Genomic DNA, 25,437 nt, shown 5'->3' with positions numbered 1-25,437 from the left:
TATGTTATCAATATTATTATTAATTATGAGTAACAGAACACATCCCAAGAGAGTCGGCACCTTGGGACTAACTAGTAAAAAAGATAAAAAATGGCTGGCAAAACAATTTTTCTTAATCTCGTTCCCCTTACCTGTAAAACGGGAGAGTAAATACTGTCCTGTCCTACTGGGGAATATTCTAACTGGGTTCAGTTTACAAAATCATTGTGAAAAAAACATGTTGAGGAGGGAAGATTTAAAAATACAGAAAAGTAAGAACGACCACCCAGCCCCCTACCCCACTGCACCCCAATATGATTTATGCTCCCAACATTGTAATTTTGCTATAGATCAAGAGCCATCAGAGTCATATCCCAGTGATTCGCCCCAGATTTCTAGAACTTTCATGTCTTCTGATCATGCCTCCATCTCCAACATTGACTCTCAATCTTCCTGGTTTTGTTACCTTAAGCAATATACTTTAATTTTCCCTGCCTCAGCTTCCCTACCTATGTCACTACTGTTAGCAGATAACTAAGTGAACCTGCCATGACACAGGTCAGATGGTAGTTATTCAATGCATGTCAGTTTTTTCCAGGTTGGAAAACCTACCTCCTCTGCACTCAGGACATGTTCCATGAATTCCTTCCTCCAGCCTCTGCTCTGGGCCTGGAAGGCCTTGCCATCTGAGACTTCTCCAGGAATCCTTCCCCTCTTCATAAGCCCAGAGCAAGTTTCTCTCCAGAAGCCGTGTCAGTATTAATTCATCAGCCCGCACTAATATCTTCCTTGCTAAACGCTCACTGCATCCATTCTAAGCAGAACCACACATTTCAGGGCTTAATTCTCTTCCATTAGTTCCACATGCCTTGTTTCCTCAACTCGCTACAAAACTCGTGAGGACTATGTCCTGGACATCTTATTGCAGAGAAGCCTGGGGGAGCCTAATCCCCACTCGTTGACTGGCAGTATTGTGGATCCTTCTGTCCTGAGACCCACAAACTCAAACAACAGGCTCACAACATCAGAGTCCATCAGCCTTCAATCACATGGGCTCTGAAAGCAGTTGGAGGCCTCTCTCGAATGGAGAAGGTGGTGAGAAAGCTGATTTGCCCGTAAGTAAATAGCTGTTGTAATTATGGAAGATTATTCTCAACAGACCAGCAGACGGAAACCAATTTGCATAACAGACGCAGTTATTCATGGAAATGTTTGTGATTTGTCTACCAAAGCAGATGAAGAAGACCCTAAATTAATGTGTGTATGCCAACGCCAGTAAACCAAACACTCGCTTCTTTATCCTCTTCGCTACAACATACACACATTGCCCTTAGGTTGAATTCAGCATCTTCAGATCCACTTTCAGGATTGAGGGAACCCCTAAAGAAAGCCCAGGTTCCAGGGAGCAGGGCAGGAGGAAGCACGCAGACTCATACAAACTACTCGGCATTTTCCATTGTGCTGGAAGTTCGAGGTTGCCACTGCCTTTCGGATGGAAATCTTGTAAGAGTCTGGTGTGTCCTGGAAACCTAAGACACATCTTAGAGCAGGATGGAACAAACCAGAACTGACAGAATTTGTCTGGTAAGCTCTGAAACACTAGTTTTCACATACTTCAGAATCACTGAAAGAGCTTTTTGTGAAAACATGGATTTTCGTATCTTGGCCCCAGAATTTCAGATTTAGTGCTGAATTAAGGTGCTTCCCTGCATGCCCAGGGGACAAGCTATTCTAAAATGCAACCAACACAAAGTTATCTGTAAACCTGAGAAATATGACATGACACGAAAGTGCAATGTGTTCAAATGAAGCCAGGGATCTATGGATCCTGGAAGCTGATTGGACACAAAAAGGTGTCCAGGCATCTTACAACATGTAAATTTACCCAAAGGCATTGAGTCAACTCTTTTAAACCAAGTACTCAATTAAGTTAAGAGCCTGGTTTTTAAGCAAACTGGCTCCTTTGTAGACCACTTTCCTTAGGAATGGGCTTTAGTAGTGAGAGCTCTTACAAACAATTAAGAGACCAAGCTACAATGAACAAATAGATAATCTCCAAATGAAACTTCTTAAATACGGGGTTTTAAGGGGGAATTCACACTCGAACAGAAAGACTTAGGGTTATCTTTAAGGCTTTGTTTCTTCTAAAGATTAGCTCTTAAATGCCTATTAACAACATTTAATTGTTTGCTTACTTAAAAAAAAAAAAAAAAAAGTCTTTCTAAGGAGATGGGGGAAAGGTTTCAGTTTCAAAATCCCAAACTCTTAAACTCAAAGGATGGCTCTGCTTAAGCCCCATACATACTTTCTATTGTTTCTGGCTTAAAGTATATTTACATAAGCCCCCATGGGCTCCTGGCAACATTAAAGGCAGCAGCTATTAGTTAAATAAACCAACACATGTGGTGCTTTAAGGGCAGGGCAGTCTTCTGGAAGCACTTAGATCAGGCCTAATGGGAATCCACACTCCTGATAGGGATTAACTGTCTAAAAGGAAATCTTCCCAGGAGTAAATTCTGCTGTGGGAGTGGCTGGGAGTGAGCCACTCGGAAGCAACCATTCGAGAAATGCAATCAACATAAAATGATATTTAAATCCGGACGGGGTGGACTGCCATGAAAGGGAGATGTGTTGAAATGAAGAAGGTGATGTCATGACAAGCACAAGCAGATGGATGAAAGGAGCTGACAGCTGGTCACTATGGAGTCTTTGAAAGCAGAGCCCATTGAGCTTGTGGAGGGCTGGCCAGGGGAGGAAGGCTGTGCACACCTGGCAGCACAGATATATCATCACTGTTCTGCAGGGGATCAGGCTTGTCTCACTCCTGGGTCCTTAACACTGTTTAGCCATCTAACAATGTGATTGCTTTTCCAGGTACCCAGGAATGGCCCTTCTCGGAGGGCAGACATAAACATCTGGTCATTTTAAAGGGGCATCCTTCATTGAGGATTGATTGATACATTACAAGGACATGAACAGGACCAGTGGGGACCTAGTTTTCCAGAGGCTGGTCACTTCTGGGTGCCCTGATCTGGACATTTGTGAGCACCTGCGCCTTGAACTCTGAAGTCCCCATCACAATATGGCCCCTCAGAGGCTCAGTGGGATACTAGACTGCTTCTCTTCCCCACCTCCCTACTGTCTCTTAATAAGGGTGGGGTTATTTCTATACTCCCAATATGCTTTGTCTAAAAAAGCATTTGAGTGCATTTAACCTATTTTGTAGAAAGTTGCAAAGGCAAGAGAAGAAATGCTGAGCACATCCAAGAAATGACCGGAAATTGGCTACTGAGACCATTTGGCTGGGCAGGATGAGGATACAAACGTGAGATGAAGGGAAAACATTTCAAATATGAAACGTGAGTGCAGTAAGCATCTGAGAATCCTATTCTATGGCTGAGTTTTCTCCCCTGTATTATGAAGGTGGAGAGACTTAACTGATTTAGGAATAGCTGGCCAGGACTAGTTCTGCCTTCCTATCTCCCAGGAGTGAGCAGCCACAGAGAGCACTATTCTGCTCTGCCTCTCTGGAGGTGTGCTCCTCCCACTGCCCCAGGGCCTCTTTCCAGGCTGGGCTGCATGGCTGACGGCGTTTGGAATCATCAAGCCCACATGCCCACTTGGTTAACAGACCTAATGCAATATCACTTACTTGGTTCTATCGGTAATAAAAACAGCATTTGGACTTTAGTTTTATTTCTCAACTTATTATGTGTTCTTTACCACCACACACTCTCAGGAAGAGATATGTGATTTCTTGAGGAGCCCAACAGGTTTTGTGGAAAGATCTCAGGGTTTGAAGCTATGTTTGAATTCAAACCCATGTTTGAATTCTGACTCCATCACTTCCTAGTCTAGGAGCTTGGGCAAGTCATTTAGCTCAGCAGTTCTCCATGGGTGGTTTTTGGACCTGGTATTCCAGGATCCTTTTGGGGGCCTGTGAGGTCAAAACTGTTTTAGTAATAGTACTAAGCTGTTATTTTCCTTTCTTGTTTGTTGGCATTTATGCTGATGGTGTGCAAATCGAGGCAGTGGAACCACACCATACTAGTCATTGTGTTCTCTACCACCACTCACTTGCAGGAGAAAAAAAAAAAAAAAAAGAAGCCAATTTCATTTCAGAATGTCTTCAATGATGCAGTAAAAATGATTAATTTTATTAAATCTCAACCCCTGAATACACGTCTTTTCAATATTTTCTGTGAGGAAATTACACATAAAGTGAGCAATTTTGTAACAGAGTGCCTCTGTTGAGAGCCCTCCCAGGAACAGCTATCCTCACCACCTAGGGGACAGATTTCCAGCAAGTTCTGCAGCATGGCACCACAGTGGCTTCCCTGCCATTCCATGAACCACACCTCTGCCATCTGCAGTCAAGTCTGGATCAGCTCTAAGTAAAGGGCAGGGACCTCTTTCCTTGTCACTCTATCTCAGCTATAGGATAGTGGATGCCCCTATATCTGCTATTATATTGTTTAGTATCCCCCTTACATTTTACTACCTGATCCCTCATTACTCCAATGCTCTGTGTAACTTTAAAGTCTTTATACTAAACTTCCTTGTTCAACTTCCTGTGTGGTTTCTCTCTCTTGACTGGACCAGGTTGATAAGATGGTTTCCTCTACAAGGAGATCTACCATCTACCAATAAGGTGGTTTCCTCTACAAGGAGCCTCCAGGACATCCCTGTCCTGTGTCCAGCAGTGCCCTGAATGTTCATTAAGATTCTGTGGTAGCAAAAAAAGGATTTTTAAAGCACCTGCCCAAGGGCCTGGTCTTGCATAGTGTGAACCTGGGTGGAGAACACCTTGTCTCATTCACCGAAGGCCCCATTTGCTTCTTGGGCCCTATCTCTTGTGCCCATTTCTTCTCACAAGATTGATGGAACAAAAATGCCTTCCCAGCTGCGTGGGAAAAAACCAAACCTGGATAGTAGCTCTGAAATTGGCTAAGCTTCTTCTTTCTTCCCCTACCTCTCTCAGGTCCTTCCTGATGATGAATAGCTGGAGTGAGATAGCTTGGCTGACTTCGACACTACAAGCTGCCCCTCTTCCCTTCACATTCTCTACCTGGGCTTCATCTGGGTCTCTGACGGCATAAGGTGTTGCAGCCATGAGGATGGATATTGATGGCAGACTTGATTGGAAAGACACCTCCCAGGGCCTTCTGGGATTCTGAGAAACCAGAGAAAGCCCAGGCAGAGTAGGTCATGAGGGCCTGTCACTGCACCTAGAGTAGGTCACTTATTAATACATTCTCTGAACTTCTTCCTATTTCTACTTGTGCCAACATTTCTTCTGCTAAACTACCAGCTCGACTTCTCTAAAATGCCCTATGTCCTATTACAACCACTTGTCTTACAACCACCTATCACTCTCCTGATGAGTTCTAGTGTAACGCTCTGTCCCTTTCCCACGCTGCTCCTCCTCCCTAGAGCATCCTCCTTTCCCTGGATACAGCTAAGCCTTCAGGTCCAGCACCACATCCTCTGGGAACTCTTCCAGGACTCTGAGGTTGATCTGAGCACCCCAGGTGTATTCCTCACACCATGAACTGGGCACCCAGACTGCCATCTCCTTAAAGACAGGAAATGAACTTTCATCTCTATGCTAGGATCTAGCTCAGTGCCTCTGTGACTATATTTTTTAAAGGAAAAAGTACATAAATAAAAATAAAATAAAATAAAAAATAAAGGACTACTTGTCTTATCTGTGCTTGAAGTTGTTCAATGCATGGCTTCTGTTAATGGAGGTTGGCTAAATGGCATTAATACTAATGAAGAAACCAAGGCACAAAATGTTTAGGTGTCCTGCTTAAGTCACACAGCCAATAAGTGATTGAGGCTGGACTCTAACAGGTGGTTTCTCATGGATGACATTTGGAGGAGCTACAGGAGGGTGATGTTCTTGGAATATAGATTAGGCTGGCCAGGAAGGCATGAGAGTCTGTCAGGTGGTTGCTAAAATTACTTCACTGTCTGTCCTTTTAGGACTAGGGAGGGAAAGCCAGGGTCACTGGGAAACTGTCCTTGGCATGTGGTCGTAGGCATTGCTCAGTGTTCTCTTTGGAGGGTGGTCCATTGTGATGAGGGCTGGTGGGAAGGGGGACTAATGGGCCTTATCAGAGGAACCAGCAGGGACCCCCTCCCCCTACACCCTCACACACCTGTAGACACAACACTCACATCTCAGAAGCCAAGGCAGACAATTGGAAGCAAACAGCTCTACTGCCCTGAGCTCCAGCTCCCAGGTTCTGGCCCCAAGTGTCATGAGGGGAAATGACCTTGCTGTAATGGTATCCTCCAAATCTACTACCAATGAGCTGTTCTGGTCACCAAACAGATGGGCTCAGAGACCAAAGGAGCTGAGATCACATGGGTGATAGGTCAATTTAAAACCATAGCAAGAAGCAAGGGGAGAGGGACAGGGTAAGACAACACACTTAGAACATTGTACTAGAGGACAGAAGGAAAATATATGTCACCTGAGTCATGCCGTGCTCACATGTCCTGAACTCCACCAGCACTTTCTGCTCATGGTGTAATTATAAGAGCCAGAGCTGAAGTCTGAGCAAGGGGCCCAAAAGACGGACAGTGCCTGGGGCCCAATCCCATCAGAGAGACATGGGACAAGTACGACTGGCCACAGATGTAACTTATCAATTCATCTGCTGAAAGCCATGGGTGTTTATCTGTATTTCTAGGGGTTCATGGCATTGCCAATGGGTGGCTCACTGAATACTGAGTGCCTCATGGGTCTCGCATGTGGTTGATGTATCCTGAACACTTGGTGCTTCGCGTGCCTCATGTATATTTAGTGTATGTCATGAATATTCAGTGCCCACTCAGCTCCTTCATCTCTTCCTATCTGTGCATACACACACGCGCGTCACATCATTTATCTATGCCTAACATGGCTCACAAGCCATTTGCTTCTACTCTTAGTTTCAACCATCCCCTTGATTTTCTTTTTATTTGCCAGAGCAGAATCCAACATTCTAAGCCCAGCCAATGCACATTACACCAGGTCTGTCTACTAGAATAATAACCCCCGATTCTGAACTCCACATTGCAATCTGCAAAGGTCTTTCACACTCACAATCTTGTTTCATCTTTGCCACTGTCCCATGAGGTAGGAGTTAACATCCCAATTCAGAAGATGAGCACACTAAAACTCAGAGGTTAAATAACTTTCCTCAGGCCACAAGCACACATCCATTTGGTGGCAGAGAGGACATGAGCCCCAGTCCTCTGGCCCCTGGTCAAGCATGTTTCCAGTTTTACCAGCCCACTCCTGGGTCATTTTCACTCCCTTAAGGACCCCCAACTCTTGTAGCAGAACTTGCAGAATTCTTTTGCTTCTGGCTCCTGAGCCTGGTAGAGTCTGATCTGAAGAAGCTTCACTTCTGGTATCCTGGGTATCAGACACACACACACACACACACACACACACACACACACACACACGCACGCATGCACACACACACATATCACAGATAAAGGAGCTGCAGCAATGAGCAGGCCTGAGCAGCAATCTCACAGGGCCTATTCCAGTCAATGCCTGCAGACCTCACTCCCATTATTCCACAAAGGGAGTCCCCAGGAGGCTTCCCTGCAGCCCAGTCCCTCCAGAAGCTTATCTGCTTAGGCAGAAGGGCAGCAGTTTGAGCAGAAGAGCATCTGCACCCTGAAAACCCCATAGTCCTCTCAGCATTAAACCCCAGGCCAAGGGCACTCTAACAATCTCTGAGTCCTCCCTGGTCAAGGAAGCCAAGGACCAGAGAAAGAACGTTCTGTATGAGTCAACCAGCAAAGCTGCACCCAGGGAACCCAAAGCCACTTGAAACAGCAGTACGTGTTTGTGCATGAGGCAGCCTTCTGCAGGGACTGACACGGGCCCACTTCTCCAAGGGTATGCAATACTAAGGGTGAAGGAGTGTAGGGGACTGACCTGGGGTCCCGCAGCCTGGGTCACCAGGGCTGCTTGTGCGTGTGCTGCTGTAGCTGGCTGCACAGCCTCTGCAGAGCTGCCTCTTGCTGTTGTTGCCAATGACCCAAGGAGTCTCGATAGCCGGATGAGAGGAATATCACACTTGGTGAGGCTCCTCCTCAAGTGAGACTTGATGTGAGGCTAGCGGAAGTCAAACTAAAGACAAGAATCACTTTAATTATTTCATTTGGCCAAAAGATCCCTTCTGGGAAATGATTCCTTTGTGCAAAAGGCCTCAAATAGATGTTTCCAAGCAGAACTGAAGCTTGGATTTCAGGCACCAGAGGATGGTAGCCTCCGGTTTTCTCTGGTTCAGAAACCACTTGGCTTCTCCCCTGTTGAAGAAAGGTCCTCCCAGACCATTGCAGCGTGGAGGTGGGGCTCTCCTGTGGAGTTCACATGGCTGTGAAGGGTAACACTGAACCACACACTGAGGCCCAGCCTGATGCCAATCAGCTTATGTGTGTGATGGTACGAGATCCTCACGGGGGCCTCTGGACCATAGAGTCAAACACTGGTGACTCACCAAAGGTAACTGACACAGCTGGACTTAAGTGGGCACCTTTGTAAAGGCCAGCCTGTGCTCTTGGCAAACTTGCTATCTCTGGCCAGATGCAGATTTAGAAGTTATAAGTCCAACCCCCTCTAATACCACACATTCATTTTTAAAATAGATGAATTCAGAAGTTAGGGAACTTGTTGAAGCCTCCAGGGACAGCTTTTAAGAACCACAAACACCCAGACCCCTCGTCAAGGTGAGGCCTGCCCTTTCCATCACCCTACCCTACCTGTCTTGAGCTACGCAGTTTCTGGCATAATTTTCTTCTGCAAGCAGGAGAAACTATGGAAGCCCAGGCTTAAGGTGAAGATGAAGACAGGAGTCAGCATGGGGCTTAATAACCAGGGGTGTGGGTCTGGCCCAGGACCACCCACCTCCCACCACTCACTCTGTGTTTTGCGACCTGAAAGCAAAAGGTTCAGGAACTTGACCCAGTGGTTGATCTTCCCAGGAGAAGGAATTCTGAATGGGTAAGAGAAAGTGATGCCCTAGTATTTTGAATTTGAGGATACGAAGAACATGTTCAGACAGCATCTGTGATGGTTTGAACTACCATTTGGCATCAGAATGACTCTAAACTTCAGGCCACCAGAGACGGACCCTTTAGTGAGAAGTCACATGTCTCTTTAGGCAAACCTTATATATTGATATTTTCAGTTAGCAATTTGAGTAGAGACTGACTTTTTAAATGACAGGATTCACCTGAATTACTTTAAAGTCATTCATTCACTAAATTGGTAAATATTAAACATGAGTTATGTACTAAACCAGGCGCTGTGATGCCAGGATGTATGGGCTGGGTGCCGCTATATCCCTCAAGGAGATGCACTTAAGCTGAGTGCTTACATAAATGAAATAAATTTCAGAAACAAATGCAATGTATAAAATAGAGTACGGTACATACCTTAAACACTGGTCACAATAAAGAGGCAAGGAGAGACAAGTGAATCCATGTGAGGCTGAAGCTGGCCTTTTGGGCTGAGTCAGGCTGGCAAGGTACTCCATTAGCCAGGGTTTCCCAGACTAGCTTGTGCTGAAACTCATCTGTGGTACTGCGTCTGGAAGATGACCTGGTGTGGGGATCGTGCACCACCTAGCGTTGGCATAAGCCACTGCACGTACCACAAAAGTGGGAAGGAAGGTGCCCTCCCCACAAAGAAATTTGTGGAGCTCACCGTTTTTAAGTGCACTGCCAAATGCCATAAATGCTCACATATGTTATCTCATCTAGCCTGCATTACAGCCTATGAGGTCGATATTGTCATCACCATGTGACTGATGAAGCTGCAGAGATTCAAAAAGGTTTAGCTATTTGATCAAGTTCCCCCGAACTAAGGGCCAATGCAGGGAATTGAACCTCCCTCCCCCGTACTCTGTTAACCTCCTAGCCTTTCTGGTGTAGAGGAAAAGATTGGACATCTCATGACCAGGCTTAGAATTCTTGGATGATGGTTGAGCTTCTCAAGATGGGACCCGGACACCATGGCAGATCCTGCAGGGATCAGCCCTTGCCTGCCTGAGCAGCCTTGGTTCTCTTACAACAGAGATAAACTCCGGCTTCTCTGAACCTCTTGCTGTGTTCCGAGCACTCCACTTCATCCCTTGCTTTAGTGTCTTTTTTTTTTTCCATGTGGAGTGCCCTCCATCTGGAACATCACTGTCCCTTTATTTTCCTATCTAGCGGCTCTTTCCCTTAAGATGGTTAAAGGGAAACCTGCCAGGACGCCTCCCCTGGCCCTCTCAGGTTGTGTTAGATGCCTCTCCTCTGTGTTTCCACAGCACTGTGTGCATTCCCAGGTTGCACTGCACCACAGACCACGCGTCAGTCATCTCCCACCCCTCAGGAGACTGTGAGCTCTGTGTCCCCAGCGCCTAGCAGATGCCTGACCCATTGCAGGAACTTGAGAAATGTCTTCAGGCAAATGAATGTTTGAATGGCTGGATGGAGGGGCAGAAGGATGAGACGAAAGCTTGCTGCCCAACTGGCCTCAGCATTCCAGGGTCTCATCAAGGGCCACGTGCTGGCCAGCCAAGTTCATCAGCAGAGCCAATCAGGATAGAACCCCAGCGGGACAGGATTCACCTAAATTACTTACAAGTCTAGTGGAGAAAGGTTGCGTTCTAGACTGCATTCTTACCCTGCCTTCTCACTGTTAGTGTCAGTTCACTTCTAGATCACAACCTAATTCCCAGCAGTTTCTGGAACAACTGCTGGTCAGTACTCAGTCTCTCAGGGTTGCTTGGTCAATGGTCCTGAAAACCCCTAGCTGGCAACCTGGAGCTCTGTTGAATCAACGGGCTGCTTCTGAGGTGACAGGGAAGCAGAGGACAGAGCTTTAATAATGAGATGGCCACTTTCTCAGACGTCCCTGCCTCTGAGTCCCTGCATTGGAGACTGGAGTGGCCCTCCTGGTGCCCCACTTCAAGGAAGTGGTTTGATACATTCAGAAAGAGGATGTGGAAGAAGAAGAGGAAAAGAGAAATAGAGTATAAAACCGTGGGTGTTTCACTATGTCTTCTAAAAACCAAAATAAACATAAGTAATAGTAGCTGTAGAAATTATTCGTTCTATCTAAGGGGAAAAATTGGAGCTTCATTCATTGGATTGAAGCTCCAACAACTTGCTGGCATTATCTGATCTTCACAATGACCCAGGGATGAAGGCATTTGGGGCTCCATTTTACAAATGGATAAACTGAGGTCCAATGTCACACAGCTAGACTGTGTCTTCCCACCTCTCCTCTCTTTCATTTCTGTTGGATTTTGTAGACTCTCTGTCCTCAGGACACTGGAGAAAAGATGGTAACCCAGGACCTGAGACCAGTAACCCCAAAGGGCCATCTTTGCAGAGATCCCGAGAGCTCGACACACAGCCTGCTCCTCCACGATACCCACTTTTACCTACTCATCACTCACAACACTCATTTCCTCCTTTCCTTCATTATAAATCTAAATACGTATACTTCATTGGGGAAACATCAGGTTGAAAATCCTGGAAGCCAAAATCATTTCTCTAACTCAATACAGCAACAGCAGGAAAGCAGTGCTATTTACAGTCAGTCATGGACTGCCTTGCTTCAGGCCCCATCTGCAATCTAAAAGGTTCTCTTTGGATAACTGAAGTTTTATACAAAACATGAAAGAAGAAACAAAACCAGGGATAAATAAATGGTAGTTATTTTCATCCCCTCTTGTCCAGGTAGAGTCCTGTTTTCCTGAGATTGTGACAGCCTGGAACAGGCCTCACTTTGATATGCCCTCCCTGCGTGGGCTGGACTTGATAACCCAACCTCTGGATTCCTTGACCTCACCCTCCTTGGCACTGGCAGGTGATTCCTCGCTCCTCCCTGGCTGCACTTTCCACTTGTTCTTATTCATGGCAGACTTTCTGCTTTCGATATTCCAGAACTGCTGATGCTCACCTCCCAGCCCTTCAGCTGACTTCACCCTGGTGCTTGCCCAGTTTCTCCTGCCCCAGATCTCTATTTCCTCCCCCTTTCCCTGGAGCGACAGAAGATGGGGAAGTGTGGTGGGAGTCGGGAGGTGGATCTGCCCCGTGGTCTTCAGTACTCAGTACTCAACTTTGGGGGTATAGGAGAGAATCTGCAGGAAGGGGGTCAGCAAAGACAGGTCATCTTTGAGTTGCCACAGTGCAGATAGGGACTCAGGAGAGTGAGGCTAACACCTGAGTGACGTAGGACCATTCAAATCACCCACTGAGAAGCCAGCAGAGAGGCTCTCAGGCTTAAACAATATGGAGATAGATCTATCTGCACTAACACAAGCAGCACACTGTAGTCTAAATGTTGTGAGCAAGTTCACGGTGTCACCCTCCCATCACCCAAAAATATCTCCAAAACTGTCTTCATGGGCCAAGACAAAATTGTTTTATTAAAACAGCTATTTACAATGGCAGATTTTAAAGACAAAGATACAAATAAGTAGATGGATATAAAAATCTGTAAAAGGTTACAAATACATGATCATCTTTTATAAAATCAACAATATTTCATGTATCTAGCACTTTATGGAAACCCGTTTTACCTTCTATCATTTGGAATAAATGACGAGTTTTTTCCCTAAATAAAATACTTTCCTACCTCTTAAACTGTGCGTTCAGAGTGCTCCTTCCTTCCGGTACAGTACCCATGCGACAGGGGCTCAAATCTCCTTTAGTCCTTCTGCCAACGGACACACTTTTATCACTTCATTCAGCTTCCTTCCTGAGTCTGCTATGGGCTTGGAAATCAAACAGCCACGTTGGTTACAATTGTTTGTAAGTTAAGATTAAATAGAATACAGGTTGAGTATCTCTTAACTAAAATGCTTGGGACCAGAAGTGTTTCAGATTTCAGGATATCTGCATTATAGATTTGTCAGCTGAACATCTCAAACCCAAAAATTCAAAATCCAAAATGCCCCAATTTCCTTTGAGTTTCATGTCTACTCTCAGAAATTTTAGATTTTGGAGTATTTCAGATTTGGGGTTTTCAGATCTGGGATGCTCAACCTGTGGTAATAAATGGCTCTGAGGTGCTAACTTATGAATAAATTGCATTGACTTTGGAAAAAGGCCATTGTTCTGGTTTTGCACCTGTATTCTGGGTTCGGAGGGATGAAACAAACAAAGTGTATCGTGGTAGTTCAAAAAATCAGATATACCAACCACCCGCTGATTGACTCTATAATTTAGCATGGGTTTGTTTTTGTTCTTTGAAGTAGATAGTCAGAGAATTTCTGGACGGATTTGAAATGGATCTGATAGTCTATAGGTCAAGTGAACAGACTGACAGCTGTCACAAGCAGGAAGCCCTTTGAGAACTCAGGTGTTCTAAACCTACTGGGTTCCCCCAAATCCAATCATATGGAGGTATTGTCGGCAGAAGACTACCCCATGATCTCAGATGCCAGAGCCAGCCCACCCCATCTGGACTCTGGCAATTCTCTTATTGTCTGTGTTTCTGAAAACCCACTATATCCCTAACTCCATCCCCAAACAGCTGAAACTTAGCCTATGTCTCTACTAATTTGCAAATGCTGGGACTAAATGTCTAAGGATATATCATTCCCTCTCCAGACCTTAAAACCTAGATGATTACCCCACATGTGAGAACATATGGCATGTCTAAAGTCACTTGAGTTTGCAGCCACAGAGGCAGTGTTGTATAGAGGCTAAGCATACCAGCTCTGGAGTCAGAATGCTTAGGCCATGTCAGGTAATATCTCTGCTTGTGACAAGGTTGTGGCCTCAGGGAAGGATGGCTAGCTTTGACAAATCTGATGCAATCTTTACTTCCTCCCTTCCCTTTCTGCACGCTGGCCATGCAGGGGGAGGGCTGCAGAGGAGAAATATTCCCAGCTAAGGAGGTGACGACTGGTGAGGCAGTCCTGAAGATCAGTAAGTAGGGTGGGCACGGGTTGGTCTCAGCCAAAGGCTGCTCTTGGGCCACAAGCAGAGTCTTCAGTGAGGGCAGGCGAGACTCAGCCTTCTCAGGAATACAGTGCCATCATCATCCACTGGACATGTTGGGAAAGCAAATGATGGTCAGTTCAGACCCATGTCTCATCTGGGCCTCCCCACCCCACACTCCTGGGGAGCCGTGGAGACAGAACATTAATGGATGGTTTAGCTAGAGGGACCATACCATCCATTAGGAAGTATAAATCAACCTGAAATATAATCAACCTTGACTCCTCACTGTGCCTATGAATGATGACAGCCAAATACAGGCTGATTCTGTATTCAATTCTCAATGAATTTTTTTCCCATGAATTCAATTTGGCTTGCTCGTGCCAGCTCTGGGCAGGTGTGCAAACTGGCAGGGTAGCAGAAATCCATTAAAGCATATTCTACGTGTTTACATTTATGGGCCCCTTGGTCTGACAGCTTTATGTGGGTGTGATGAACAACCCCTCTAACTCATATAGAGGGGATCTCTGGGGAAACCACTCCCCAGGCCAATCCCTCAGAATGATAAAGCTGAGAATAGTGAAGTTACCAATGGTGTCAGAGAAAGCCTCAGCGTGAAATCCAACGAGGTGGCTACCATTCCCTACAGACCTTGGGTGGTCCTGATCCTCACTGAGCCAAAGATGGTCAGAGCTGGAGGCAATCTCAGAGACCACCTAGTTCCACTCATTTCACCTGTGGGCAGCTGAGGCCCAGAGATTTAATGTGATTTGCCTAAGGTCCCGCAGCTAGTTGCAAGAAGTGTTGTGGCTTCAACCCATTCTCAGACCCCAGTGCAGTTCTCTTCCTGTGATAGCTCTTTGTCCACTGGACCCTGCTCAGTTTTGGACTGTCCTATTTCGGGTGCCACACTTGTGTTGTCCTATTCTCCCAGACCGGAGCCTGCCACTATGGAAGGATTGCCTGGGATCAGGAGTGATGCCCTGGCACTCAAGTGTGGGGCTAAGCAGTTCAGGGATAGGCTCTGAAAATTCTGGCCATTGGCCCTCCAGTAGAATCCCACTTCACACCGAATCTTGGAGGGATTGAGGGGTGACACAGGCTGCAGGTCCCTACAGCTTGGAAAGCAATTCCATAAAATGGACATTTGAGATCAAGAAAGACATTCCAGCTTTGACTGAATCATTTCTAAGCGGCCATATCAGAGGAAGGGTTGCAGAATAAAAGAGCAGAGGATTGAACTCCAGACTCCAATGTCCTTACAATGAACATTACCTAGCGCTACACCTGGCACCTAGCAGCTGCTCAATAAATCAGTGCATTTTGAATGATCAGGAAAGATAATCAGTTTCATACATGAATTTGTCTTCTCCTAGGCATATCACCTCATTCATTCAACACATCCTGCTGTGTCTGCAAAGTGATATGAAAGAGGAGGAAATGGCTTGGCCATGTGACTTGCTTTGGACAACAGAATGACTTGCAGGTGTGCCAGACTGGAGCCTTGGTTTCAGAGGCCTAGTGTGTTTAAGCTCTCTTTCTTGTGTTTCTCCCATTTCCCTGGAAAGAACAAACCTAGGCAGAGTTTCCTCAATTCAGGTACCCAGCAAAACCCTCAGCTAACCCACAGATACATGAGCAAGACAGCTGAGATCCACTGACTCCCAGCCATGTGACTCAGAAGCTAAATAAGTGCTTATCATATATATGTTGCTTACGTTTTGTAAATTTGTCACATGGCATTATTGCAATCAGAGTTATTGGATACACCTTTCATATGTGCCTGGCACAAAGTGGGTGCTCAGAAAATATTTGACGGATGAATGAATGAATGAATGAATGAGTGCAATGAATGTAGTGCTCAATTTCAAAATTCAGCAGAATAAAGGTCCCCAGAGCCCTTCTCCTTCACATGGTCCTGCAAGGGCCACCTCTACCTAAGATGACATGAGCCACCTCCTTGGGGCAAGTCTTACCTCTGGCTTCTGGAGGTATATCCCTTTGCCATCTTGGGTTAAGTTTTGAAAGACATCTGTGAAAATGCAGCAGAAAGGAACACAGTTAATGTGTGTATTGGAAACATTATGAATTCGTTCCTCCCACATATCTCACCTTAACCACATCCATTCTGAAAACATGAGGGAACCCAATGTCAGCCTACATGTGATCACACGCAGCCACACCTATGACAAGTGAGCCACTTCAAGCCTATGTCTCTGGAACAAGGCAGGGAACGAATGAGTTTGGGTATCTGCAGCCAGGGATCACAGGCACTTGGCTGGAGGTCCCCATAGCTTCCCTGGTCTGCCGTTTCTGGGATGGCAGCTGTCCTCCCTTGTGCTTAAACTAGGGACAGGTGGGAAGTCATGGGGCAGCAGAGGAAGACCTGGCCTCCCCAACTTCCTGCCAGCTCACCCTCCATGTTCTCTACACGCAGCATCAAGTGGACGAAGCTGACAAAGCCCATCTGGAGGCGGGGGCAGCCATAGCGGACGAGCATCAGCTGACAGACGTCATCACTGAGCACGATTCCTGCATTAAGCACAAGCTCCTGCTGTGGGTGTTGGGGGCTTACACCCAGCTCCCCTCCTGCCCAAGGCCCCTTCAATTGTCCTGAATTTTAGGGACCTGAATCCGGATAGCATGGAAATCTTTTATAGGGTTCATTTTGAATTGTTTAACCAATTTATTTTATTTAATCCCTACTCCTCACCCCTGCCTGTTAAGGCAATCAGCATGAGGCTCTTTTCGTCAAGTATGTTACTGGCCTTCAAGGAAGAAGGCAGTCTGCTAAGTGCTCAGAAGTACCTGCTTTGGGGCCCGGTAGTCCTGGATTTAAACCCCAGGCAACTGAGCTTCAATTTTCTCCTCTGCGAAGTGAGGATTATAACAAGGTGGTGTTGAAGATTAAATGAGAAGTTGAATGTGCCAACCCTCCATCAATGTTGGCTAGGATCACAGTGACAATCATAAAAAATGTTGGTGTTGATTGCAGATCTACATCTTTGAGAGTCACACTGCGTATCAGAGTTACTTCAGCATGCCACGCATCTCCTCTCCTCTGCCTGGTGAGTGTGCACCCTGCCCGTGTGTGCCCACAGCTCCAGCTCTTCCTGTGCCTACCTGCCTCCTTCATGGCAGCACGCAGCTGTTCCCAGTTCAGGTATCCTGACCCATTGTCTTGCTTGTGGAAAACCTTCTGTAAAGAACCAAATAAGAGGTTCAGGAAGCCAGGCATTTCCAAGCACCATCTGAGAGCCCCTGTGTGTCCCCTGTCAGCACTGCAGCGGGGCTGTTGGAGATATCTGAGGCTCCACATGCAGGGCCTGCTGCCAGGGTAAGAATATGGCAGAGTCCATGCTGGGATCCTACCACCTTATGTTTCCTACAGAGCAAGGGTTCTGAAAAACAGAAAAGTCTTTTTCTCATGGGGTATAGACAGTCTTGGTGTGGGTAAACGTGCTTAATGTAAGCACATTATCCACACTTTAAAGTGATTCCAGCTTTCTGACTTAGGAGACAAGTGGGAGGGTTGTGAGCAATGATTGGAAGAGCAAGAAGGAGCAAATTTATGAAAGACTTTAAATTCCAAGTGTGCCAAGGAGTTTGGACTTTCTCTGAAGTCCATGGGGAGTCTTAAAAAGCTTTTTGTAAGGAAGCAGCATGATTAGATATGTGTTTTGAAACTTCAGGAGACTACTGCAACCGGCTGTCTGAGCTTGGAAGAGAACAATGGAGGAAATGCTCACTGAAGGGAGAATAGAGGTTTGGTGAGTTGGATATAAAGGGCTGCATGGCAGAGAAGTATCTTCTACAGCTTTGTAGAACTGCCATTCCTACACCATCTTCCAAAGAGGTGTGGTTAAGATTTGTTCTTACCTGATAGAGCTTCAGCTGCTTCCACAGATCCCTGAATTCCTGGATGCTCATAGTACCCGATGCATTAAGCTGATTAATAGGTTAAGGTAAAAGCTGCCAGGGAGAGTTCCATCCATGCTTTGGAGGCAGTGATCAGCCCTCCACAAAGTGATGTGCAATTTGTGGATGGCCTCATTCAATGTCTGATCGTGTCTGATTTCGCTAGTTGGCCTCACCTCGCTGGCCAGTCCAGCCCAGGGCTCCCTCACTCTTGCTAGGAAAAGACAGAATGAGCCCAGAGCACAGCAGCACTGGGAGAAGTGATGATGATGGAGGTGATGATGGTGATGACCACAGCTAGCATTAAGTGAGGCAGAATTTTTTTTAATGCTATGAAATGTTATCTTTTGTTAGTAGAGTACCAGTAGTATTAATAGTGATATAATTTTAATACACATGAAGTCTTTTATACCTAAACATAAACAAATTAAATATGACATATCCCACTGCCTCTTCTTTTCACTCCTACCTTTTTCTTCTTAGCATCCTTTATTGAGTTCTTTTTTTACATATATACTTTAAGTTCTAGGGTACATGTGCACAACGTGCAGGTTTGTTACATAGGTATACATGTGCCACGTTGGTTTGCTGCACCCATTAACTCGTTATTTACATTAGGTATTTCTCCTGTCACTATCCCTCCCCCTGCCTCCCACCCCCCAACAGGCCCCTGCGTGTGATGTTCCCTGCCCTGTGTCCAAGTATTCTCATTGTTCAGTTCCCACCTATGAGTGAGAACATGCGGTGTTTGGTTTTCTGTCCTTGCGATAGTTTGCTCAGAATGATGGTTTCCAGCTGCATCTATGTCCCTGCAAAGGACATGAACTCATCCTTTTATATGGCTGCATAGTATTCCATGGTGTATATATGTTACCATTTCTTAATCCAGTCTATCGTTGATGGACATTCGGGTTGGTTCCAAGTCTTTGCTATTGTGAATAGTGCCACAATAAACATACATGTGCATGTGTCTTTATAGCAGTATGATTTATAATCCTTTCGGTATATATCCAGTAATGGGATGGCTGGGCCAAATGGTATTTCTAGTTCTAGATCCTTGAGGAATCGCCACACTGTCTTCCACAATGGTTGAACTAGTTTATACTGCCACCAACAGTGTAAAGCATTCCTATTTATCCATATCCTCTCCAGCATCTGTTGTTTCCTGATTTTTCAGTGACTGCCATTCTAACTGGTGTGAGATGGTATCTCACTGTGGTATTGATTAGCATTTCTCTGATGACCAGTGATGGTGAGCATTTTTTCATGTGTCTGTTGGCTGCATAAATGTCTTCTTTTGAGAAGTGTCTGTTCGTATTGAGGCAGGATATTTTGACATGGCCAATTTGACGTGATTTAAATTTAAAAAATAGTAACCTTTTTTCATTATTGTTTTAAAAACCAGCTTATGCAAGGAGTCAGGCACAGCGTGGCTAAGGATGCCTTTTACATTTTTTAAAGTTTAATGGTTGGCTTTGTAGACCATGCCCAGATACCCCTAGCATCAGAGACATTGGGTCAAAGTACTACCACACCCCATCTCTGTTTGAGCCCTCACTATGAATCCATCACTGAGTTACACACTTCACCTGTAGCAGGTGAGGTCGGCATTAACTCCCCCATCTTCTAGTTGATGAAATGAGCACTTGGAGAGGGTCTGATCTTGTTCAAGTTCATACAGCTGGTGACAGAGCTGGGACCTGCCCCATGCCTGTACACCTAATCCTGCACTGTCTCTGGGTTTCTGCAGACTGTTTTTGTTTTTACAACCCCCCTTAGGCTATCTATTCAATATGCCTCTCCATAGTATGGATGATCAAACATTGATTACAATTATCCACTTAGAAAAGGAGTGCGTTTAGTAGAAAAATTGCAGGGCTGAGAAACAGGACAGCTGAGTTTGTGGCATGTTGTTTAACTTCCCTTAGTCCTGGTTTCCTGATCTGTGCATGGGGGCAGCCACCACCTAGTTATTAAATGGAAAACATAGGGCCCCAAGTCTTTTGCAAAGGCTCTTGTAAACCTGGAGAGCTGTTACTAACCACCACCTTCTAGCTGCCTCATCCTCATTCCCAGGAAATGACATTATTGTGATAGATGGCTAATATTGGTCACCTATTAGATGATAACTCTGACCCCAGCATTTTACCTGTATTATCTCATTTGCATTCCCACATTAATCCTACCAAGTAAGTTTCAACACTCTCTCCATGCTTCAGATGAGCATCTGGATGCATAATGAAGTTCAGTGACTTGTCCAGGATCCCACAATGAGCAAGGGTTGGGGTTGGGATTCAAATCCACTCTGTCTAGCTCCAGAGTGAAGCTCTCAACCGACAGTAAGCATCCACCCACAGACCTGAAAGGATACGTCCAGTAAGGCCAGGATACCCTGGCAGGCTTCCAGGCTGAAGAAGGGCTGTCTGCTCCCCAGATCTGTGAAGGAGCAGAAAGAGTTCACATGGGGGCTGGCCCCAGGTCTGCACACCCCTTTTCTGAGCAGGAGGAGGCAGTGCTGCGTGGGCCAGCTGTGGGGTCTGATGACCACAATGTACATGGGCTTGGAAGAGTGAGAACGGAAGGCAGTAGAGAGACAGGGGGTGATGGTCATTCCTACACCCATGGAGAAAGTCAAATGCTGTAGGGGACGCCTGGTATGGCTTGGGTTTGCTTACACAGAGGGCCAAATGAGCATGCCCTTTGTACCTAGGGAGGGCCAGGATCACAGAGTCAAACTCCCAAATCTCAAAGAGATCCAAGAGGTCAACCTTTTCAAGCTCCCACCTGAATTGGGGGATTCTTTCCTCAGGTTTCCTTCTTTCCTTCTTTCCTTCCTTCCTTCCTTCCTTCCTTCCTTCCTTCCTTCCTTCCTTCCTTCCTGCCTTCCTGCCTTCCTGCCTTCCTTCCTTCCTTCCTTCCTTCCTTCTTTCGAGAGGGTCTGATCTTGTTCAAGTTCATACAGCTGGTGACAGAGCTGGGACCTGCCCCATGCCTGTACACCTAATCCTGCACTGTCTCTTGGTTTCTGCAGACTGTTTTTGTTTTTACAACCCCCCTTAGGCTATCTATTCAATATGCCTCTCCATAGTATGGATGATCAAACATTGATTACAATTATCCACTTAGAAAGGGAGTGCATTTGCTAGAAAAATTGCAGGGCTGAGAAACAGGACAGCTGAGTTTGTGGCATGTTGTTTAACTTCCCTTAGCCCTGGTTTCCTGATCTGTGCATGGGGGCAGCCACCACCTAGTTATTAAATGGAAAACATAGGGTCCCAAGGCTTTTGCAAAGGCTCTTGTAAACCTTTCTTTCTTTTCTTTTCCTTTCTTCTTTCTCCTTCCTTCCTTCCTTCCTTCCTTCCTTCCTTCCTTCTTTCCTTCCTTCCTTCCCTCCCTCCCTCCTTCTCTCTTTCTTTTCCTTTCTTTCTTTCTTTCTTTCTTTCTTTCTTTCTTTCTTTCTTTCTTTCTTTCTTTCTTTCTCTTTCTTTCTCTCTTTCTTTCTCTCTCTTTCTCCTTCTCCTTCTTCTTCTTTCCTTCTCTCTCTCTCTGTCTCTTTCTTTCTTTTTTTTTTTTTTGTTTGGAGCCTCATTCTGTCGCCTAGGTTGGAGTGGCACAATCTTGGCTCACTGCAACCTCCGCCTCCCAGGTTCAAACAATTCTCCTGCCTCAGCCTCCTGAGTAGCTGGGATTACGGGAGTGCGTCACCATACTCGGCTAATTTTTTATATTTTTGGTAGAGACAGGGTTTTACCATGTTGGCCAGGCTGGTCTCAAACTCCTGACCTCAAGTAATCCGCCCATCTCAGCCTCCCAAAGTGCTGGGATAACAGGAGTGAGCCACAGCGCCCAGCCCTTCCCAGGTTTCTTGATGGATGGTCTGTCAGTTACGGGTGCTCACTTTTTCACATGGGTGAAGAGCTTCAGTTAGGAGAAACTTCCTTCATTAAGTCTAAAGGAACCTCCTATAATAGTGGCTCACTGGTCCTAGTTTCACCTCCAGAAAAGCATAAAAGGTATTTGTCTCTTCTTTGACTTCTGCTTTTGCTTCTAAACATCTGAATATTTCCCAAACTACTCCTCAGATGCAATGGTTTCTAAACCCTCGACACCCTTTTCTGAGCCCTGTATTTTGCCAGTATCTTTTTGAAATATGGTACCAAGATTTGAACACAGTCTTCCAGATGCAATTTGATTGAACAGAATACAGTACACCTATCACTTCCAGTTTTCAGTCAGCATTTCCCAAATTATGTTTCAAAGGAGATTTTCTGCAGAGAAAGTTTTGTGGTCAAAGAAATGTGGGATACTTTGCATCTATTGATGCTTTTCTTCATTCGCCATGCACTTTACCGTATGTGAGGTACATATTGTACAATTGACCACAGAAGCTAACCCCTTTTATTTCATGGAACACTTACTAAACCTCTTGGTTTCTAACGTTTCCAGGAACACAATTTTAAAAACACTCATCTAAATGCTCCCATTAAATGCAGCCTGAATTTGTATGAGCTTATTTAGCAGCAACTTGAAACAATTAGTTCATGTTAGCTAGAGGTCAACTAAATTAACCAAATATCTTTCACATAAACTGCCACAAAAATGAGGTCTCTTCTGTTAACTACTTGCGCTACCATTTTAAAATGGTCTACATCAAAATGGCAGTGGTTTACTATCTTCCTGACTGCATTTCATCTTTTTGGTTTGGGCACAGCTTGTTGAAAACATTCTGAATTTCAATTCTGCTATCTATTATATTAATGATTTCTCCCAGCTTTGTGCCATCTGCAGCTCCAATAAGCCTATATTCCATGTCTTCTTCCAAGACATTAATAAAAATTGGGGAAATGAACAGGACCAAGGGCAGATGGAATTTAAGAACTCTCATCTAAACATCTAAGCATATAGACTCTTGCCTGTAACTGGATAGAATTATCCCTCTAATTTTATATTTGTATAACTCTTGAGAATGGTGATAAGATTTGTTGTAAATACATCTACTATTATTGTTTTCCAATTCACGTTTTATCATTTATCATGGGAGACTCACCAAATATCTTGCCAAAATCTACAGTATTTCTCTGATCTATCCATCTAGAACCCTCTCATATGACTAAATGAAAGCAATTTGTTCATAAATGCTTTGGAAAACCATTTTGTATATATGCAATCAAGGCCTTTAAAAACTTTTAAATGTGCACAAGCCATTTCTTCTAGGTAATTTCCCTAGAATGAACCTAGAATTTATTTTCAGCCGGGAGGGGGAGTCTTACGTTCTACAATTCCTAGAGTCTTCCCTCTGCCTGTTTTACTGATAACTGAATTTGGCTTTGAGAAGCCTTCTGCAAATTCTTTCAAACCCTGAATCACACAATAGCCAGGACTGTAATTTGTCTGGATTTGAAATCTTGGCTTCATAGAAAGAAGAAGCAATCATCTAACTTTGGTAGCAAATACTCTAGTTGTTTTACATTTTTTACTTTGAAGTTCATTCGTCTCCCTGGAGAAATCAGCCTATTTCTTCTGTGTTCTTCTCACTCCAAATATATGTACAAAATATTTTATATGGACTTTAAGCCTTTCTAATAATTTATCCCAGGCTTCATGTGAAAGCCTCCGTGCTACCCATTTGCAGTTCTTCTAGGTGGTGTGTGCTCTCCTTCCAGAGTTTTATAGCTTGATCAATTTAACATGAGTTCATCAGACAGTTCCCTGGGTAGGCTAGTTAATACTTAATATTTATATCCCAGGTTGAGGAAATGGGTGCAGTTCTTCCACATAGAACTGATATGCCAAGAAAGAGGTACTCAGTTATTCCTTTCTGACTAGCAAAATGGCAGGAATCTTCATTTTCACTGCCATATATCTCTATACCCAAAGTAAGCAAAATAATAATGATTTTCAAAGCTGCATAAATTTCCTTACTGCTTTTTCAGATCACATAATCCACCCTTGTGTAAAATATAGCCACAGTTAAGACCAGTGCTCAGTAATTCATACATCCTACCAAGGGAAAGAGAAGCAAAGCCAGAGTTTAGAAAAGTTGCATCCCCTCTGAGTCCTACAGAATGGCTCTAAAACACTTACGTGACCAGGTCATCTGGTTCAGGATGCTCTGCAATTGAACTGCATTAATTTCTGGATACTGAATAGAAAGCAGATTGGCAAGAAAAAATAACTGTTACTGAAGGCTCATTAGATGGCAGAAGGGTCATATGACTGGCCATGAAATTAAACTGGGATTTCCTAAGAACTTCACAATGCTTTTTAACTGGGTGCCAACCCCAGAGAACCCTGGCAGAGCATGACTTTTCGGTAGGTTTATAGAGAATAGTGATTCTCAAAGGTGCTGTCCAGATGCTTCTGAAGTTTAGTCAACAATTTGGTTTGAATTTTATTCTCAATAAAACGTCATCAGTCAAAACTCCAGATTTTAACCTTAGAGTTTATTAAAAGAAACTCTTTATATGAACATTTGATTTTAAAATATATCAGTGAAATATAAGTATCAAACATCTGAATTTTAAAAACTGAAGCATATTCATAATATGCAATTTTTAGTTATTTTATATATATTGGGATTCTCTATGCGACTTCGTTTGATAAAAGGATTGCAGCATCAAATGTCTGGAAACCACTGGTATGGAGGAAAACTTTAATAAACAATACATATAAGATTCTGATTTATCCTCTCCAGCTACATTAAACAAAATTCCAGATGGGCAAGGCAGGTAAATTGTGACTTTAAATCAGGAATGTCACTAACATAAGGGGCTCATGTTCTCTGTTTTAGTGACATTGCTCAAATATCAGACCCCAGATTTCCAGTATGTTTCTCACCCTATTCCTAAGTGTCCTGCAGGTTAGAACAGCGTGGCCTCCAGAGCCCTGCACTCATACTATCAGCCCTTGCTAGACTCACATCTGGGTCAGACCAAGGGAAGAAGCCGCAGAGACCAAGTGTGTGTCCCAGGCCCTCCCCCTTCTTATCAGTCCCACCTCCTCTCCTGGTGACCACTCAAGGGCCCCTTCTCCATGGGCTCCCCTCCAATGGCCCTCCCCAAGGCCCCCAGGGCTTGTCATTGTCATGCTCTGCACCCCCCTCCCCCATCCTACTCCCAACTCTGACACTCTACTCTGCTATATCCCATGTTTTCAGGGATGAAAGATTACAGTTGCTTTCCCTACAACTAATCAATGCAGCTTCCAAGAACAGAGAATCATTTTGCAGGAGACTTCTAGACAATGGCTCTACTCATTTGTCTAAAAACTTGAGGACTTTAATAGAAAGTGGCAGTTTGGGGAATAGGTAGCCTTAAATCACAGTTTCTATGCAGCCTCAAGCAGATGCAAACCTATACTTCATAAAATTATATGCTCCACTTTGTCCCCTGCTCTTCCCAACCCCCTGCCCCCACCATACCTGTTCAACTAACCTTTTCAAAGAATTTGGTGAAGAATTCATCCTGCCCTTCATTTTGGTCTTCTATCTCCTATAGGAAGAGACACATAGAAAGACATAATTATTCACCTGTATAAATGGACTTTCGTGCACACCCTAATGTCTCATGGCTTCCAGGCTTCTGA

The 25,437-nt window shown here is 44.7% G+C and overlaps 2 protein-coding genes across 7 annotated transcripts in view; both read right to left on the bottom strand.

Moving 5' to 3' along the window:
* Window positions 1-9,550, bottom strand: part of GALNT14 (polypeptide N-acetylgalactosaminyltransferase 14) — a 258,864-nt gene extending 249,314 nt beyond the window's left edge. Inside the window, exon 1 of the mRNA XM_074012039.1 lies at window positions 9,430-9,550. The gene's annotated coding sequence lies outside the window, so the exon portion shown is untranslated. The remainder of the gene's footprint in view (window positions 1-9,429) is intronic.
* A 2,839-nt stretch (window positions 9,551-12,389) lies between these two features.
* Window positions 12,390-25,437, bottom strand: part of CAPN14 (calpain 14) — a 59,241-nt gene continuing 46,193 nt past the window's right edge. For 5 of the 6 annotated variants that reach the window (XM_065527213.1, XM_065527215.1, XM_074012037.1 and 2 more), the window contains 8 exons: window positions 25,287-25,343; window positions 23,938-23,995; window positions 20,225-20,289; window positions 17,815-17,883; window positions 17,059-17,134; window positions 16,351-16,467; window positions 15,912-15,967; window positions 12,390-14,042 (listed from right to left, as the gene is read on the bottom strand). In XM_065527213.1, the coding sequence (XP_065383285.1) occupies window positions 14,016-14,042; window positions 15,912-15,967; window positions 16,351-16,467; window positions 17,059-17,134; window positions 17,815-17,883; window positions 20,225-20,289; window positions 23,938-23,995; window positions 25,287-25,343 (525 nt within the window). In that variant the 3' untranslated portion in view covers window positions 12,390-14,015. The remainder of the gene's footprint in view (window positions 14,043-15,911; window positions 15,968-16,350; window positions 16,468-17,058; window positions 17,135-17,814; window positions 17,884-20,224; window positions 20,290-23,937; window positions 23,996-25,286; window positions 25,344-25,437) is intronic. The other variant, XM_065527216.1, reaches the window with a different exon arrangement.

Source organism: Macaca fascicularis, chromosome 13 (genome assembly GCF_037993035.2).
Source record: "Macaca fascicularis isolate 582-1 chromosome 13, T2T-MFA8v1.1".
Classification (NCBI taxonomy): Eukaryota; Metazoa; Chordata; class Mammalia; order Primates; family Cercopithecidae; genus Macaca; species Macaca fascicularis.
The sequence above is the reverse complement of the archived record's forward strand: the minus strand, read 5'-3'. Positions and strand labels throughout refer to the sequence as shown.